At 35.7% G+C, this 18,492-nt stretch overlaps 1 protein-coding gene across 11 annotated transcripts in view; it reads right to left on the bottom strand.

Annotated features, from left to right (window-relative positions):
- The window catches only part of MRTFB (myocardin related transcription factor B), a 294,808-nt gene that overhangs the window by 73,691 nt on the left and 202,625 nt on the right, over positions 1-18,492 (bottom strand). The window contains exon 1 of one of the 11 annotated variants that reach the window (XM_077141753.1): positions 4,024-6,610. The exons of the other annotated variants lie outside the window; for them this stretch is intronic. Coding sequence (XP_076997868.1) covers positions 4,024-4,051 — 28 coding nt within the window. The 5' untranslated portion in view covers positions 4,052-6,610. Of the gene's footprint in view, positions 1-4,023; positions 6,611-18,492 lie in introns of those variants that run through there. 11 annotated transcript variants of the gene reach the window in all.

An 18,492-nucleotide genomic window follows, 5' to 3' on the forward strand; every position in this document is an offset into this window, starting at 1 on the left:
TAAAATTTGCACATTTAGTCACTATCATTACACACTCTAGGCATTCCTAGATTATACCATCTCAGTCTTTATTGTCTATCTTTCTTTCTGATTTCTTTTGTGCCCTCAGCCCTCCTTCTATCATTCTCACATTCAGCTTCATTCAGTGTTTTAACATAATTGTATTACAATTAGGTAGTATTGTGCTGTCCATTTCTGAGTTTTTACATTCAGATACACAATCTGTTTCCCTTCAGCTCCAATTACCCAATATCTTACCCTATTTCTATCTCCTGATGGTCTCTGTTAGCAATGAAATTCTCCAAGTTTATTCACTAATGTCAGTTCATATCAGTGAGACCATACAGTATTTTTCCTTTTGTTTCTGGCTAATCTCACTTAGCATAATGTCCTTAAGGTCCATCCATGTTGTTACATACTTCATAACTTTTTCTATTTTACACTCAAAGGACAAGAAGTCCCTTCCTGAAGCGTGGGGTTCAGAAACAGACCACTATATGTACCACCAACAACTCTATTTTTAAAAAATCTGTATTTTTAAAATAAAATTTGTTGTTTATTTGTTAAAAGTGGTACATAAATATAATAAAAAGGTATTAAAAAGAAAAGTAAAAATCAGTTCTTCCCTAGACATACAGTCCTTCTCTCCAAAGTTTTGTATGGCTCCAGAAAATGTTTTGTGTATATTCCAAAAATTTATATATATTCCAAAGGAAATACATGGGATGGGATCATATTATTCATGCAGTTCAAAAAAAAAATTTTTTTTTAGAAAAACAAAATCTATCTCTTTTTTTAAATGGCTACACTGATTTCCAAAATATTGCTTGTATCAATATGTGTACCTTTAAGTTTCTAGACTTTTGTTATTGTAAACAAATACTGCAAAGAATAACCTCACTCATTTATTTTGGCATTGTCTGATGATACAGCTACAGATTAAATTGCTAATAATTGAAAATGTATTTAAAATATTGATAGGGTCACTTTGCCATCCAAATGGCTCTACCAATCTGTATTCCCACTTACAAGGTAAGAGAGTACACCCTACCACACAATGTGCATCATAATATTTTAAGGTAACTTTAAATTCAGAAACAAAGTTTACCTCCTCTTACCTCAAGGACAGTGTCATTACCATATCAGAATAATAATGTTATTATAACTAATAAGCAGCAAGGAACAAAAAAAATACCAAATGAATTAGGTAGGTATTTTTCACTGAACAGGGGGACATTTACAGTGACTGTAAGAAACTCAGGTTAAGTTTTTTCTTGCAAACTATGAATGTTGAGAAATTTGGTATCATTTTTTACTGATGTTTCAAGGTAGACGCCTTCAACCCAGGAATTCTCAATTTTTTCTTAAGCTCTAACACAGTTAAAAGATTTAATGGACAGATCCAGAATATATTTAGAATGAAATTAAGAGGACTTGGTAAGGGATTGGATGTTGGGTTTGAAAGAGAAAGAGACAACAAAGATGACAGGGTTTTTGGCTTAAACACCTGGTAGACCATTTACTGACATAAAGAATACATGTTGGCCATTACAGGGATCAGTCTTTGACATGTTTGACCTGGAAGTTGAAATGTCCAAGTAGAAACTGGTTTTATGGATCCATATTTCAGAAGGTAGGTCTTGCCTGGAGCCTGAAACTTAGAAGTCATCACTTATGTTGTATATGAAGCCATGGGAGTTTACTAATATAGAGGAATTAGATGGAGAAGGCAAGGGGAAAAAACAAAACAAAACAAAACAAAAAGTCCTGGGCTGAGCTCTTAGAAAAGACAACAATTAAAAAGTCCATTTATAGATTAGATAAGGGATGAAGACCCAACAAAGGAAGTCAGAGGAAGCTGTCAAAGAAATAGGAGGAGCTTGAAGGGTGTGCCTGAAGAGTGTTTCTAAAGGGGGGACATGATCAACTGGGTCAAATGCTGCTGCTTTAATACAGGGAGGAGCTGCTTTTGTGGAATGATGGGTAGAAGTCAGACAGGGAGGTCAGGAGATGCAAAAGTGTGAATGCAGTTAACAGCAGTGATGCTTTCAAAATGTTGCCCATGAAGAAGGGTAGAGAAGATAAAGCTTAATAATGTGGAACTTTACGTTGGAAAAAACTGAGCATATTTATAACTGATGGAGCACAAGCAGAGAGAGAAAAAAGAGAAAAATTAAAATTTTAAAATTAAAGTAAGGGTAGGGGGAGAAAGGAGGGAATAGGAGAGGAGAAAAAAGAATGAGAAGGAATTAATGAGAATATAAGAATGAATAAGAGGGTAAAAGACAGCAGGTCTTGTGAAGGCAGTAAGTCAGAGCACATAAGGACATACTTTGATCAGATATACTTCTCTGTTATGACTGGAGGGTAATGAAGATGGATAGAGCTGCAGGTAGGTTTATAGATTTGGTCTGGATAGCCAGGGAATTCTTAGATGTTGGCTTTTATTTTCTCAGAGAAGTAGGAAGGAAGGTCATCTGTTGAAGACAACAGGAATGAAGGGAAAATTTTTAGAGTGAAGGCAGTTTGAAATAATCACTGTTTGCGGTTAAGAGTAAGTTAAAAAGAGAAACATTATTAACTCCAATGAATAATGCCAAGAGCTAGGGGAGAGAAGTCAGTCAGGAAACTGTTTAGGAAGTCATTTGTTGGCTCTGAACTATATAATTTCTTATCAGAAAAAAAAACGAGATACAAAACCAGAACTTTTAGCAGTTCTTTCTAAAGCTCATAGTGAAGAACAGTTAGCAGAAACTAAAGACTTTAAGAAACTAATTTTTCAGTAATCAAATTTCTTACTTCTCACCTACCCATGGCTGGCCCTCTCTCAGCACATAATACTATTAACCATCAATGGTGAATTCATCTTTGATAATCTGATAACCGCAAGAATAGCTATATTACATATTCTCCATCATACTGAAATTCTAAGTATTTGCTTTTGCTTATTTGTTCCACTAGACCTCATCCTTATATACCTAGAACTTTCCACAATGCTAGCTCATTTGTTTTTCTTAATCTTACCTGGAATACTTAAGCATATATAACTGAGTTACTACTTTCTAAGAAAAGAGAATACTGTGTCAAATTTAAGAATAAATAACCAAAAGGATTTTCAATGGGCAAATGATTATCATGGGGTAAAATGAATACTTTCCCTTCATTTTGTGAATTTGGGATTGGGGTTATTTTTGAATTGGTGCTGGTGGTAGGGATAGAAGATAAAATCCAAGCCATTTTGAAGGGTAAAAGAAGACTAAAAAGGAAAGGCTAAGGGCAAAGGAGTAAAGAAAACCATGAAAAAGTGGCAGACAGTAATTTCGTTTCAGCTCCACTTACAATTAATGTGGAACTCATGTTGCATTAAAAAAGAGACAAAGCCCTTAAATATTCTTATAGATGATTAAAAGTAGCAACCAAAGATCACAGATTTTTGGTTATATTTTCAAGGGTCTAATTTGTTAGTTATAAAGTACAGTTCTTCTTAAAGTGATTTTTAAAAAGTGGAATTCAAAAAGGCTAAAAATAAGATGGTATTTGGTTTGTTTTGTAAGAGCCATGCTATCTGTATTCATTAAACAAAGTTCATCACCACTTCCTGTCTGAAACAAAAGCTGAATTACAAAATTTGCACATAAATCTAAACCTCAGACACTGGAAAGAGCAAATAGCATTTGATCAGGAATTTTTATAATTATGATTATCTTGAGTTTAAAAAAGGGAGAGAATAACAAAACTAAAAAATGGCACAAATTAGTGTTTGATAGAAAAATAAAGTTTTAGAGTATTAGGAAATACCACCATTCATTTCAATGTAAGAAGATCAATTGCATCTCCGGGGTTGGGAGAACACCAGGAAGAGATAGATGGTACAAAAGGTGGAATTCCTTACAAACTGTCCCTTGCCCATAAGAGGTCACAGTCCAGAATGCAGTATTTAGCCTCTTTTATGAACTAAAGAGCAAAAATAAAGGGAAAAAACTGAAATGCTAACAGAATTATCATTATTCCAGGTCAACATACTCAGGTTCCCTGCATTGATCTGCAGCATGAGGTCAGGAAGACAATGTTTTCATCATTGAGCTTTGGAAATTTACAGCAGCTTTGGTAACTCTGTGGTTGGCTGCTGCTTCTGTAACCATAGAAACAAACTGCTAAAAATGGGGCATGTTTCTTTAAACTGATCATAGCTTCACACAAATTTCCTTCTCCTTTTTGTCAAAAGTTAGAATGAATTTAAAGCGTTTTCCTCTTGTGTGACAATATAATGTCAAGCCAGGGGGCCTAGCACAGATGGGCAGGAAAACATTAGCCCATGGCAGACACACAGAAAGATATCCTACATATATGCATTTAAAAACATCTTACTTGTTTAAAAAGTATTGTAAATAAAGTGCAACGAAATTTAACACAAATAGCAAGGCACTTCAAAAGCAAAATTAATCCACTCACCTGTCTAAGCAACAGCAATGCAGAAAGGTTAATAAAATATTTGATTTAACTTCTTGAGCAATCAATCAGTCTTTAATTTGTAGGACCATGTTGATTCTAAAACTGAACTTCTACATATCTTATGCATACAGTTTGAAAAGAAGATAATATTTATTTTTTGATATTTGTGATAATCAGAAATTTCCTATTCCACGACTGCATTAGAATTTCAGGATGCAGCTAAAGTTAGAAGTACTTATGGGCTAATCACTCCATAGAACGGAAAAATGTAGGTTGTATGAAAGATTCTGAAATGCCTTAACATAAATTCCTAAGGCAGGCTCTCTGAATAAAAGAACAATTAACAATGAAAAGGAAAGCAGTGAAATATTGTTTACCTCCAATTTTTCCCAGAATAGTAAGCACATGTCACTCTTTTAAGGTCACTTAATCCAGGCCAATATCTTTATTTTTCTTCTCACTTTGTGGATTCGAGAATGGGACGTAAGTATATGTACATACACAAATATATACACCAATATATATATGTATATGTATGTATGTATATAAAATATACACCCACCTAGATATGTGTATCATACATGTGGGTGCAATTTGCCCACCCAAACATAAAGACCACTGAGAACTGTCAAGAGTTGGGTGTTATGCTAATATCAAAGCAACTATGCATTAAGATTCAGAAGGCACTGTGCCAAACCACCATGAAAGCCTGGAGGATCATGCCATCATCTCTTGCCACACATGACAGCAAACTGTTCTTCAGTTATTATAAGGGCATGTTTTATAAGTGTAGTACATGGAGAAAGATTCTGATGTTTGGATGTTTTTATTTAGAGTCCGAGACAGTCTACTTGTGTGCTATGACCTTTGTTTCCATGTGCAAAACGAGCAGATGAACACACATGCCCGAACTCACCACTGCTGTAATTCTCTATATGAGAAATGTATTTGCATTCACATTCATATTAGCCAATAGGCAGAGACTGGACACTTATATCTCCTCAGAAATGTTATTCAGCTGGAAAATCATCAGCCTCTTGTGTGTGCACCAGCTTAGGAAGCCTTGAAATTTGTTTTACTTTGCCCTAAAGATTGCTAATAGGACCAACAGGAATTTTTCCCTTTAATAGTTACTGAGGGCTTACTGTGTGTCAGGCATCATTATGAGTTTTAATCTTCCTCATTTAATCTTCACAACAACCCTATGAGGTGGGTATTAATGTTTATTTTTATACTGAAATTAAGCAGTTATCAAAGATCACACAGCTAGTGGAAGGCAGAGCCAGAATTAACAAGGTAAGTTGGGTGGTGTTTTTGTAGGGTATTTTTTCTTAAAAAAAAAAACAAACCAAAAAACCTAAGCAAACAAAAAGAAATATTTCCTGATATTCTATTAAAATCTTGGCCACCACACCAAACAACCTCAGCAATCTTTTTTATCGCATTGCCTTAACCTTATAAGAAATCCCATATGAATTCCAATAGAAGCATACATGAAAAGAATTCCCTGGGAAGACACAAACAAATTATAACATTATCCTTTTTTTTGCCATTCTGAAGCCTGTTTAAAAAATCCTAATAAAACTATCACTGGGAAATATTTGAAAACCCAATGTTGAAACCTAGACCTATATTTTTTCTGAAACCTTTTAATAAAAATTAGAATGCAATGATAGCATGTTATTTACTATTTCTGTGATAGTGATATAAAATAGTAGTCAATGCCTATCCCAATGCCACTTAGAGACTTTAAAAATGTTTTCAAATGGTAATTTTGTGTAACTTTTTTCTTTGAGATGATAGAATTGAGATAACCATGGCAGCCACACGGGATTTCCAATTATTTCACCCCAGGAAATCTTTCCCTCTTTTGAAATCTCATAACATTTATTGAATGAGAAGCACACACTATGGGTATGAGCTGTGAACACAGTGTGAGCAAAACAGACACAGCCCCTGCTCTTATGGAACTGATGGTCTACAAGGGGAGATGAACATTTAATAATATAATTGTGACTAATGCTACAAAGAATAAAAGGACCTAATTTAGTGTGAGGATGGGGCAGTGGGACCAAAAGGCCTCTGTAAGAAGGTGACACCTGAATTGAAGTAGAAAAGATGTTCCACAGTCATCCAGGCCAATGGAATGGGGTGGGCAAGGAAGGGTGAGGCATTCTGAGAAAGAACAGAGACAGAGGGAGAGAGAAGTACAAAAGGCTTCTGGAGAGATAAGCAGGACCTTTAATTCCATGAATTTTGGATTTTTATCCTGAAGTACAATGAAGACCCATTGCAGGGTATAAAGCAGTGACATAATTAAGATTACATTTAAAAATGATCACTCTTGAGATTAATGGAGGATGATGGAAGAAGGCGGCTGGAGTGGTGGGTAGGGATCAGCTATTTCAGCTCTATTTTCAGCTGAGACTGAAAGGGAAACAGGTCAAGGGTGGTGGTCATGCTGCTAAATGCTGTGGAAAAATGAAATATTTTTAAAGTAGAATTATATTTGGTGAAACACTGTAAGTGGGGAGGAGGTCAAGGACAGTGTCAAGGATCAGTTCCATGTAGGTTTCTGGCATGAACCACTAAGGGAGCATAAGTGCCATTTACCGATAGAAAACCCTGGAGAAATATGCTCCATGGGAAGACTAAAACGCTCACTGGAGCCACTGGTAAAGCAGATGGCTACACAGGTCTGTAATCCTCACTCATCTGGACCATATCATAAAATGGTTGTGTTCTGTTATCGCTTTTATAAACTTTTTTTTCCCCTAAGCCCCTGTATTATCATTTAGTTTCTTGCTGTTTAGGTCATCATTGTTCCTTGAACACAGTGGCTTAGGGAGGTTTACAACATCTGGCATGGTGCTATGTAGAAGCACTCAATTTACTGCTAAATAATGATTTCTAATAAAAAATTATACAATTTCATCTCAAAAGTAGCATGTAGACACTGTGAGGACTTCCTGGAAGATGGCGGCTTAGTAAGACGCGCGGATCTTAGTTTCTTCTCCAGGACACCTACTAGGGGAGTAGAAACGATACAGAAAGCGCCCAAAGCCACAACAGAGATAAAGAAGACAGCGTACCCCATCCTGGAACGGCTGGCTGGCTGAGAGAAGCAGCTCGGGTGAGATCGCCGAGGCGCGCGGGCCTTACCGGGCGGGGTGGCAAGCGGCCGGAGTTACTCCCTTCCCCCTTCCCGGGCCGGCTGGGAGAATTGGAGAGGTGGTCCCCTGAAACCAAGGCGACTGGCGCCCACACCACGCGCAGCCCCCGGACCAACTGAGAGAATTGGATCGGAAACCCCCAGGCCGCGGAGAACAGTGACCCCGTGACTCCCGGGGAACGTGCACTCTCTCGGGCGGGCCGCTGCCGCTGGCGCCCTCCCGCCACGCTTGTTGCCCAGGGCCGACTAGGAAATTCGGACGGGCTCTTTCCCTGGCTGCGGCGACCAGCAACCCTCCCTGCGTTCGGACACCCTCCCTGCGTTCGGACCGCGGGCCGGCTCAAGCCGCTTCGGCTAGCGAACCCCCAGGACGGCGAGAGTTTTCCAAAGTTTAAGGTCCCACAGCACCTTTTACTGGTGGGACCCGCAGACAAACGTGTGCCACGAGCGCCACCTACTGGGCAGGATAAGAAAAACAGAATCCAGAGATTTCACAGAAAAATATTACAACCTTGCTGGGTCCAACACCAAGAGAAATCTGAATAAATGCCCAGACGCCAGCAGCAGAAGATAACTGTCCACGCTCAAAAGATTGAGAATATGGCTCAGTCAAAGGAACAAACCAATAGCTCAAATGAGACACAAGAGCTGAGACAACTAATGCTGAATATACGAACAGAAATGGAAAACCTCTTCAAAAATGAAATCGATAAATTGAGGGAGGACATGAAGAGGACATGGGCTGAACATAAAGAAGAAATAGAAAAACTGAAAAAACAAATCGCAGAACTTATGGAAGTGAAGGATAAAGTAGCAAACATAGAAAAAATAATGGATAGCTACAATGATAGATTTAAAGAGACAGAAGATAGAATTAGTGATTTGGAGGATGGAACATCTGAATTCCAAAAAGAAACAGAAACTATAGGGAAAAGAATGGAAAAATTTGAACAGGGTATCAGGGAACTCAAGGACAATATGAACCGCACAAATATACGTGTTGTGGGTGTCCCAGAAGGAGAAGAGAAGGGAAAAGGAGGAGAAAAACTAATGGAAGAAATTATCACTGAAAATTTCCCAACTCTTATGAAAGACCTAAAATTACAGATCCAAGAAGTGCAGCGCACCCCAAAGAGATTAGACCCAAATAGGCGTTCTCCAAGACACTTACTAGTTAGAATGTCAGAGGTCAAAGAGAAAGAGAAGATCTTGAAAGCAGCAAGAGAAAAACAATCCATTACATACAAGGGAAACCCAATAAGACTTTGTGTAGATTTCTCAGCAGAAACCATGGAAGCTAGAAGACAGTGGGATGATATATTTAAAATACTAAAAGAGAAAAACTGCCAACCAAGACTCCTATATCCAGCAAAATTATCCTTCAAAAATGAGGGAGAAATTAAAACATTCTCAGACAAAAAGTCACTGAAAGAATTTGTGACCAAGAGACCAGCTCTGCAAGAAATACTAAAGGGAGCACTAGAGTCAGATACAAAAAGACAGAAGAGAGAGATATGGAAAAGAGTGTAGAAAGAAGGAAAATCAGATATGATATATATAATACAAAAGGCAAAATGTTAGAGGAAAATATTATCCAAACAGTAATAACACTAAATGTCAATGGACTGAATTCCCCAATCAAAAGACATAGATTGGCAGAATGGATTAAAAAACAGGATCCTTCGATATGCTGTCTACAGGAAACACATCTTAGACCCAAAGATAAACATAGGTTGAAAGTGAAAGGTTGGGAAAAGATATTTCATGCAAATAACAACCAGAAAAGAGCAGGAGTGGCTATACTAATATCCAACAAATTAGACTTCAAATGTAAAACAGTTAAAAGAGACAAAGAAGGACACTATATACTAATAAAAGGAACAATTAAACAAGAAGACATAACAATCATAAATATTTACGCACCGAATCAGAATGCCCCAAAATACGTGAGGAATATACTGCAAACACTGAAAAGGGAAATAGACTCATATACCATAATAGTTGGAGACTTCAACTCACCACTCTCATCAAGGGACAGAACATCTAGACAGAGGATCAACAAAGAAATAGAGAATCTGAATATTACTATAAATGAACTAGACTTAATAGACATTTATAGGACATTACATCCCACAACAGCAGGATACACCTTTTTCTCAAGTGCTCATGGATCATTCTCAAAGATAGACCATATGCTGGGTCACAAAGCAAGTCTCAACAAATTTAAAAAGATTGAAATCTTACACAACACTTTCTCGGACCATAAAGGAATGATGTTGGAAATCAATAATAGGCAGAGTGCCAGAAAATTCACAAATACGTGGAGGCTCAACAACACACTCCTAAACAACGACTGGGTCAAAGAAGAAATTGCAAGAGAAATTAGCAAATACCTCGAGGCGAATGAAAATGAAAACACAACATATCAAAACTTATGGGACGCAGCAAAGGCAGTGCTAAGAGGGAAATTTATTGCTCTAAATGCCTATATCAGAAAAGAAGAAAAGGCAAAAATTCAGGAATTAACTATCCATTTGGAAGAACTGGAGAAAGAACAGCAAGCTAACCCCAAAGCAAGCAAAAGGAAAGAAATAACAAAGATTAGAGCACAAATAAATGAAATTGAAAACATGAAAACAATAGAGAAAATCAATAAGGCCAGAAGTTGGTTCTATGAGAAAATCAATAAGATTGATGGGCCCTTAGCAAGATTGACAAAAAGAAGAAGAGAGAGGATGCAAATAAATAAGATCAGAAATGGAAGAGGAGACATAACTACTGACCTCACAGAAATAAAGGAGGTAATAACAGGATACTATGAGCAACTTTACGCTAATAAATACAACAATTTAGAGGAAATGGACGGATTCCTGGAAAGACATGAACAACCAACTTTGACTCAAGAAGACATAGATGACCTCAACAAACCAATCACAAGTAAAGAAATTGAATTAGTCATTCAAAAGCTTCCTAAAAAAAAAAGTCCAGGACCAGATGGCTTCACATGTGAATTCTACCAAACGTTCCAGAAAGAATTAGTACCAATTCTCTTCAAACTCTTCAAAAAAATCGAAGTGGAGGGAAAACTACCTAATTCATTCTATGAAGCCAACATCACCCTCATACCAAAACCAGGCAAAGATATTACAAAAAAAGAAAACTACAGACCAATCTCTCTAATGAATACAGATGCAAAAATCCTCAATAAAATTCTAGCAAATCGTATCCAACAACACATTAAAAGAATTATACATCATGACCAAGTAGGATTCATCCCAGGTATGCAAGGATGGTTCAGCATAAGAAAATCAATTAATGTAATACACCATATCAACAAATCAAAGCAGAAAAATCACATGATCATCTCAATTGATGCAGAGAAGGCATTCGACAAGATTCAACATCCTTTCCTGTTGAAAACACTTCAAAAGATAGGAATACAAGGGAACTTCCTTAAAATGATAGAGGGAATATATGAAAAACCCACAGCTAATATCATCCTCAATGGGGAAAAATTGAAAACTTTCCCCCTAAGATCAGGAACAAGACAAGGATGTCCACTATCACCACTATTATTCAACATTGTGTTGGAGGTTCTAGCCAGAGCAATTAGACAAGAAAAAGAAATACAAGGCATGAAAATTGGAAAGGAAGAAGTAAAACTATCACTGTTTGCAGACGATATGATACTATACGTCGAAAACCCGGAAAAATCCACAACAAAACTACTAGAGCTAATAAATGAGTACAGCAAAGTAGCAGGTTACAAGATCAACATTCAAAAATCTGTAGCATTTCTATACACTAGTAATGAACAAACTGAGGGGGAAATCAAGAAACGAATCCCATTTACAATTGCAACTAAAAGAATAAAATACCTAGGAATAAATTTAACTAAAGAGACAAAAAACCTATATAAAGAAAACTACAAAAAACTGCTAAAAGAAATCACAGAAGACCTAAATAGATGGAAGGGCATACCGTGTTCATGGATTGGAAGACTAAATATAGTTAAGATGTCAATCCTACCTAAATTGATTTACAGATTCAATGCAATACCAATCAAAATCCCAACAACTTATTTTTCAGAAATAGAAAAACCAATAAGCAAATTTATCTGGAAGGGCAGGGTGCCCCGAATTGCTAAAAACATCTTGAGGAAAAAAAACAAAGCTGGAGGTCTCGCGCTGCCTGACTTTAAGGCATATTATGAAGCCACAGTGGTCAAAACAGCATGGTATTGGCATAAAGATAGATATATCGACCAATGGAATCGAATAGAGTGCTCAGATATAGACCCTCTCATCTATGGACATTTGATCTTTGATAAGGCAGTCAAGCCAACTCACCTGGGACAGAGCAGTCTCTTCAATAAATGGTGCCTAGAGAACTGGATATCCATATGCAAAAGAATGAAAGAAGACCCATCTCTCACACCCTATACAAAAGTTAACTCAAAATGGATCAAAGATCTAAACATTAGGTCTAAGACCATAAAACAGTTAGAGGAAAATGTTGGGAGATATCTTATGGATCTTACAACTGGAGGCGGTTTTATGGACCTTAAACCTAAAGCAAGAGCACTGAAGAAGGAAATAAATAAATGGGAACTCCTCAAAATTAAACACTTTTGTGCATCAAAGAACTTCATCAAGAAAGTAGAAAGACAGCCTTCACAATGGGAGACAATATTTGGAAATGATATATCAGATAAAGGTCTAGTATCTAGAATTTATAAAGAGATTGTTCATCTCAACAACAAAAAGACAGCCAACCCAATTACAAAATGGGAAAAAGACTTGAACAGACACCTCTCAGAAGAGGAAATACGGATGGCCAAGAGGCACATGAAGAGATGCTCAATGTCCCTGGCCATTAGAGAAATGCAAATCAAAACCACAATGAGATATCATCTCACACCCACCAGAATGGCCATTATCAACAAAACAGAAAATGACAAGTGCTGGAGAGGATGCGGAGAAAGAGGCACACTTATCCACTGTTGGTGGGAATGTCAAAGGGTGCAACCACTGTGGAAGGCAGTTTGGCGGTTCCTCAAAAAGCTGAATATAGAATTGCCATACGACCCAGCAATACCATTGCTAGGTATCTACTCAAAGGACTTAAGGGCAAAGACACAAACGGACATTTGCACACCAATGTTTATAGCAGCATTATTTACAATTGCAAAGAGATGGAAACAGCCAAAATCTCCATCAACAGAAGAGTGGCTAAACAAACTGTGGTATATACATACGATGGAATATTATGCAGCTTTAAGACAAGATAAACTTATGAACCATGTAATAACATGGATGGACCTAGAGAATATTATGCTGAGTGAATCCAGCCAAAAACTAAAGGACAAATACTGTATGGTCCCACTGATGTGAACGGACATTCGAGAATAAACTTGAAATATGTCATTGGTAACAGAGTCCAGCAGGAGTTAGAAACAGGGTAAGACAATGGGTAATTGAAGCTGAAGGGATACAGACTGTGCAACAGGACTAGATACAAAAACTCAAAAATGGACAGCACAATAATACCTAATTGTAAAGTAATCATGTTAAAACACTGAATGAAGCTGCATCTGAGCTATAGGTTTTTGTTTTGTTTTGTTTTGTTTTGTTTTGATTTTACTATTATTACTTTTATTTTTTTCTCTATATTAACATTCTATATCTTTTTCGGTTATGTTGCTAGTTCTTCTAAACCAATGCAAATGTACTAAGAAATGATGATCATGCATCTATGTGATGATGTTAAGAATTAATGATTGCATGTGTAGAATGGTATGATCTCTAAATGTTGGGTTAATTTCTTTTTTTCCGTTAATTAAAAAAAAAAAAAAAGAGAAGGGATAATTGGAGATGAAGGGATACAGACTGTACAACGGGACTGGATATAAAGACTCAGAAATGGACAGCACAATACCACCCAATTGTAATGCAATTATGTTAAAACACTGAATGAAGCTGCATGTGAGGTATAAGTTTTTTGTTTTTGTTTTTTTTTCTTTCTATTATTGTTTTAATTCTTATTCTGTTGTCTTTTTATTTCTTTTTCTAAATCGATGTAAATGTACTAAGAAATGATGAATATGCAACTATGTGATGTTATTAAGAATTACTGATTGTACATGTAGATTGGAATGATTTCTAATTGTTTTGTTAATTCTGTTTTTAATTAATAAAAAAAAAAGTGAAAAAAAAAAAAAAAGAAACCACACTGACCCATAATTAAAAAAAAAAAAAAAAAGTAGCATGTATCCATTTTTTAAAAATATTGAATCACGTCTGGTAAAAGGGATCTTTTACTTTTTCCTTCATATCTATACATAGTTTATTTAAATATATATATAAATTTAGTTAACACATCACTTATACAACATCCTCTATTCTGTAGAATGTTGGAAGGAAAAAACTCCCAGAAAAATCAAAATAAATGATGCAAAATTCATGTGCTTTACTTTTTGTGTTATCATATTTTGTTAATTTGTTACAATTTTAAAGAGGATTTAGAAACAGCAAATCAGAAAAAGGAGAACAGCCAGAAGTGGTAGATGACAAAAATAAAAAGCAATACATAAAAATTCAAGTGATCTAGTAATCATCTAGGGATCATTCCATGCTTGGGTAAACAGTTCTATATACCTTGACAGTCCATAAAAGCACCAATGCATTATATTCTGTTAGTCATTAGTTTATAATTGAATTATAAATTATGTCTTAAGATAATAGTTATTATACTCTGTTTAAGAAGGTAGGGAAGGGTAAAAAACTTTTTAAATAATTGTTGTATAATGATAATGTTACTATGGGATGCAGGACACTGGCAGTAGGGTACAAAAATGAACCAAACAATGATTCTATCTCTTAAGGACACTATGGTCTCATAATGAAGATGGTACAGATAAAGATCACAATGGCACAAGGTGATATGGGATAAATCCCATAAAAAGATGCAGACTAAGTCACTGGAAATATACAGGATAGAAGAAATTAATTTTGGCTGGCAGGCTCAAGTGATTTTCTTAGAAATGGCACAGGAATTGGGTTTTAATAGACTTTGGACCTGCAAGGATGAGGTGAGTAAAGGCATGGAAAAGGAAAGTATACAGCAGTGTTGTTCAGTAGAATTTTCTGCAATGATGGAAATATTCTATAATCTGTACCGTTCAATATGGTAGCCACTAACCATATGTAGCAACTGAATACTTGAAATGTGACTAGTGTGACTCAGAAGCTGCATTTTAAATTTTATTTCAATTTAGTTCTTTAAAATTTAAACAGTCACAGGTGACTAGAGACTACCATAATGAGCAGGGCAGGTAGTATGTATGAGATTATTCCCAACATTTTAAAGAGTTTTGTGGCTGGTAAAGGTACTTATTCAATCTATCTTCCCCAGGTTTTCAGAATATCTCAGACAAATGTTCATTTTCTTCTAAAACTAATCTACTACAGGCATATTCCCGTTTATCTCACTAACCTACTCCACTGTTTACTATGCAATCTACCACAACCTTTCACATAGTTTGACAATTGTAACTAACCAATCTATGGCAGAATTGGGAATGTGGTACCCAATTCTATAACTTCCCCTCATCCATACACATGATTGAGCTATACAATGAAAGGAGCCCAGCTCCCCAGATCACTTCTTAGAGGACAGCTGCTCAGGAATAGCTACCCAACCCATATTGGACTGGGGTTGTGTGTAAGAAATGCAGTTTGCTTACGTTCAACCACTGAGTTTTGGGAATGTAGTTAGTTTTAGTCAATGTAATTAAAACACAATGGACGTTTTCCTCTTTGAACTCATTTTGCCTTAGATAAATGTGGAATATGGGTAGCTAATAGCATCGGTATTATGATTTGCTTATCTCAATGATTCAACTTAAATCTTTTCCCTGAATCAAATAATCTGAATTTATTTTATTTTTCTTCAAAATTCATAATTATCAAGTCTTCAGATGTTAAATCAAAACAGTTTAGAATATCCTTCTTGAGTAGCAAAACCAAATATTAAATTTAAATCTCATCCCCATTGAGCATAATTAGAAAATGGTCTCAGCCTTTGTTTACAAGCCAGAAGTGTGATATTCCCTATTGCTGCTCTGATAAAAGAAAACAAGCCTAAGAAAAATTTCCTATCTTGAATTTGATGAGAAGAACTAATGACATTTATTGCTATTGTCACCTAAAGCAGAAAATAACTGAACTATTTAGCTACATATGTTGGTTGGAATTTATCAAAAAATTTGTATAAGCTTTAACAAAACTGTGAGATTATAAGCTGTATTATTCAAACGATAACCTGGTATGTGATGATGACTATTTATAAGGAGTTTATACTTAGAACATTTTCCCCTTTTAAATTTTCAATAGGTCTTACTAAACTTTTAGTGAAGGTAGTAAAGGTATCACATAAACTCATGAAACCTATGATTATTATTATTATTTTTTTTGGCGGTACAAAAGAAATTCATTGTAAATTGGGGAACCACAACATTTTAATGGAATTTGAAATCATGTTTTTAAACTTTTTTATTGTATAATATACTGTATATACAAAGCAAAGAAAGAAAAGCAATAGTTTTCAAAGTGCTCTTCAACAAGTAGCTACAGGACAGATCCCAGAGTCTGTCATGGGCTTCCATACCATCATCTCAGATATTTCCTTCTAGCTACTCCAGAACATTAATGGCTAGAAGGAATGCATATTTTTTATCATCACAATCAACATTTTTTTTTCTTTTTTGTGAAAAATAACATATACAAAAAAGCAGTAAGTTTCAATGCACAACACAACAATTAGTTGCAGAACAGATTTCAGAGTTTCGTACGGGTTCTAACACCACAATTTTTGTGGTATTTTAGCTGCTCTGAGGTACTGCAGACTAAAAGAAACATCAAATTAATGATCCAGCAATCATATTCGCTTGTTAAACCCTACCTTCTCTGTATAATTTCACCATCACCCTTGAGCTTTCTCCCACTCTTTAAGGGTACTGGGGCTATGCCCATTCTAACTTTTTCATGTTGGATGAACTGTCAATAATAAGGGGTAGGGAGATGGAATTAGCTGATGTTCTGGAAAGGCTGGCCCGAAACCTACAATTATTTCTGTATACAAAGTCTGTCTCCCTAGCGCCCCCCACAATAGTTTTCAGCAAACTAGCACTAAGTAGTTTGTAAATAATAATGCAAATTCCAAAATATCCCAATATAAGCAAGAAATAAAGCAATCACTTAAGAAGCAAAATGGACTTTCAATCTCTGACAGTGGACATATGTCAGAAACACCTAAGATAATGTGTGTTTACGTGTTTATGTAATAAGAATTAAACTGCCCCAAATTTATCCTTCCTTTATTATCTGGAAACTTATGATTCAGACACTTAAAAAAAAAAAAAGAATTCCAGAGGCTGCTCTTTCAAACAAACACACAAAAATATAAAAACACCTCTGCCAAAAATGAGTGGAAAATCTAACACTGTTAATGTGAAATATAGTATTTTAAATTAATGTCCCATAACACACAAGGCATATACTATTACCAAAAGTCACTTGTATTTGCGTCTCTATTGACCAAACAGCATAGGATCTAAGTAGTCTCTAAGGAGTTTTAAAGAGACACATCTTCACACAAAGGTGTGTGAAGAACTGCTGCCACATCAATTGATTTTCATAATCAAATAAAATTGACTTATGACCCAAATATATATGGAACTCATCAGTGCCTTATCCCAATGTTCTGAGTCTGATGATGTGACCATCGTGCCCATCTGCAGGCAATAACTGACAGACTGAGCTTCAGGTATTCAATTTTAAACACAGAACCGAGTTACTTCCATACTATTATCAGATAAGAAGGTGGCTGTCGACAATCTTTTTTATCCATTGCTATTAAACTCAGATCTAATCTTCTTTCAGTGTCATTAAACTTTTAGGTAACAGACCATCCTTGATGTCTACGTTATTTTTTTAACTGTAAGCCTATCTACAGCAGAAAATGAGTAGAAATATAGTCTGTTAAGATATAAAGCAGGGCGGGCCGCGGTGGCTCAGCGGGCAAAGTGCTTGCCTGCTATGCCGGAGGACCTCGGTTCGATTCCCGGCCCCAGCCCATGTACCAAAAACGGAGAAACAGAATACAATAAAAACAAGAAAATGTTTAAAGATGTTTCCCTTTCTTCCTTCCTTCCTTCCTTCTCTCTGTCTTTAAAAAAAAAAAAAAAAAAAAAAAAAAAAAAAAAGATATAAAGCAAATTCCAATTCAGTGAAATTGTGGTGAGATAGATGAATTTTATTATACAGTTACTTCTGTACAGTATTTTGAAATATGAAAATTTTCTCCCCTACCTCTTTACACCTATCAATTTACATCACAGCATGCAAATCTGTACTATTTTATAAATGTATTCTATTTTATAAATGTATAAAATGTTTTTAATTTTTAAATTAAAATTTTAAATAGAAGGGGAAAATAACAGGGTTAAAAAAATAAACATGAAGAAGGATGAGAAACTGACATTACACCAGGTATTACATAAAAACACTATGAAGTAGTTATTATTTATCCTCATTGTATACATGAGGAAATCAAAGTTTGAGCAGTGAACTAATCCTGGGTCACAAAGCTAGTAAATGGTGCAATTGAGATTTGAATCCAAGAACATCTATCTAACTGCAGGGTCCATGCTCTCCTGACATTATAGTACTGTACATGTATGAACAGAAAGCAGGGTCGGATTTGTTAGGGAAAGAATCTATACATCATAAATGTAGTAATCTCAACTCTACTCTGCTGTTGCTGTTAATAATTCTCCTGCTTTGTTTTTCTATTTTTAATCCTTGCTT

Source organism: Tamandua tetradactyla, chromosome 23, assembly GCF_023851605.1.
Source record: "Tamandua tetradactyla isolate mTamTet1 chromosome 23, mTamTet1.pri, whole genome shotgun sequence".
NCBI classification, from domain to species: Eukaryota; Metazoa; Chordata; class Mammalia; order Pilosa; family Myrmecophagidae; genus Tamandua; species Tamandua tetradactyla.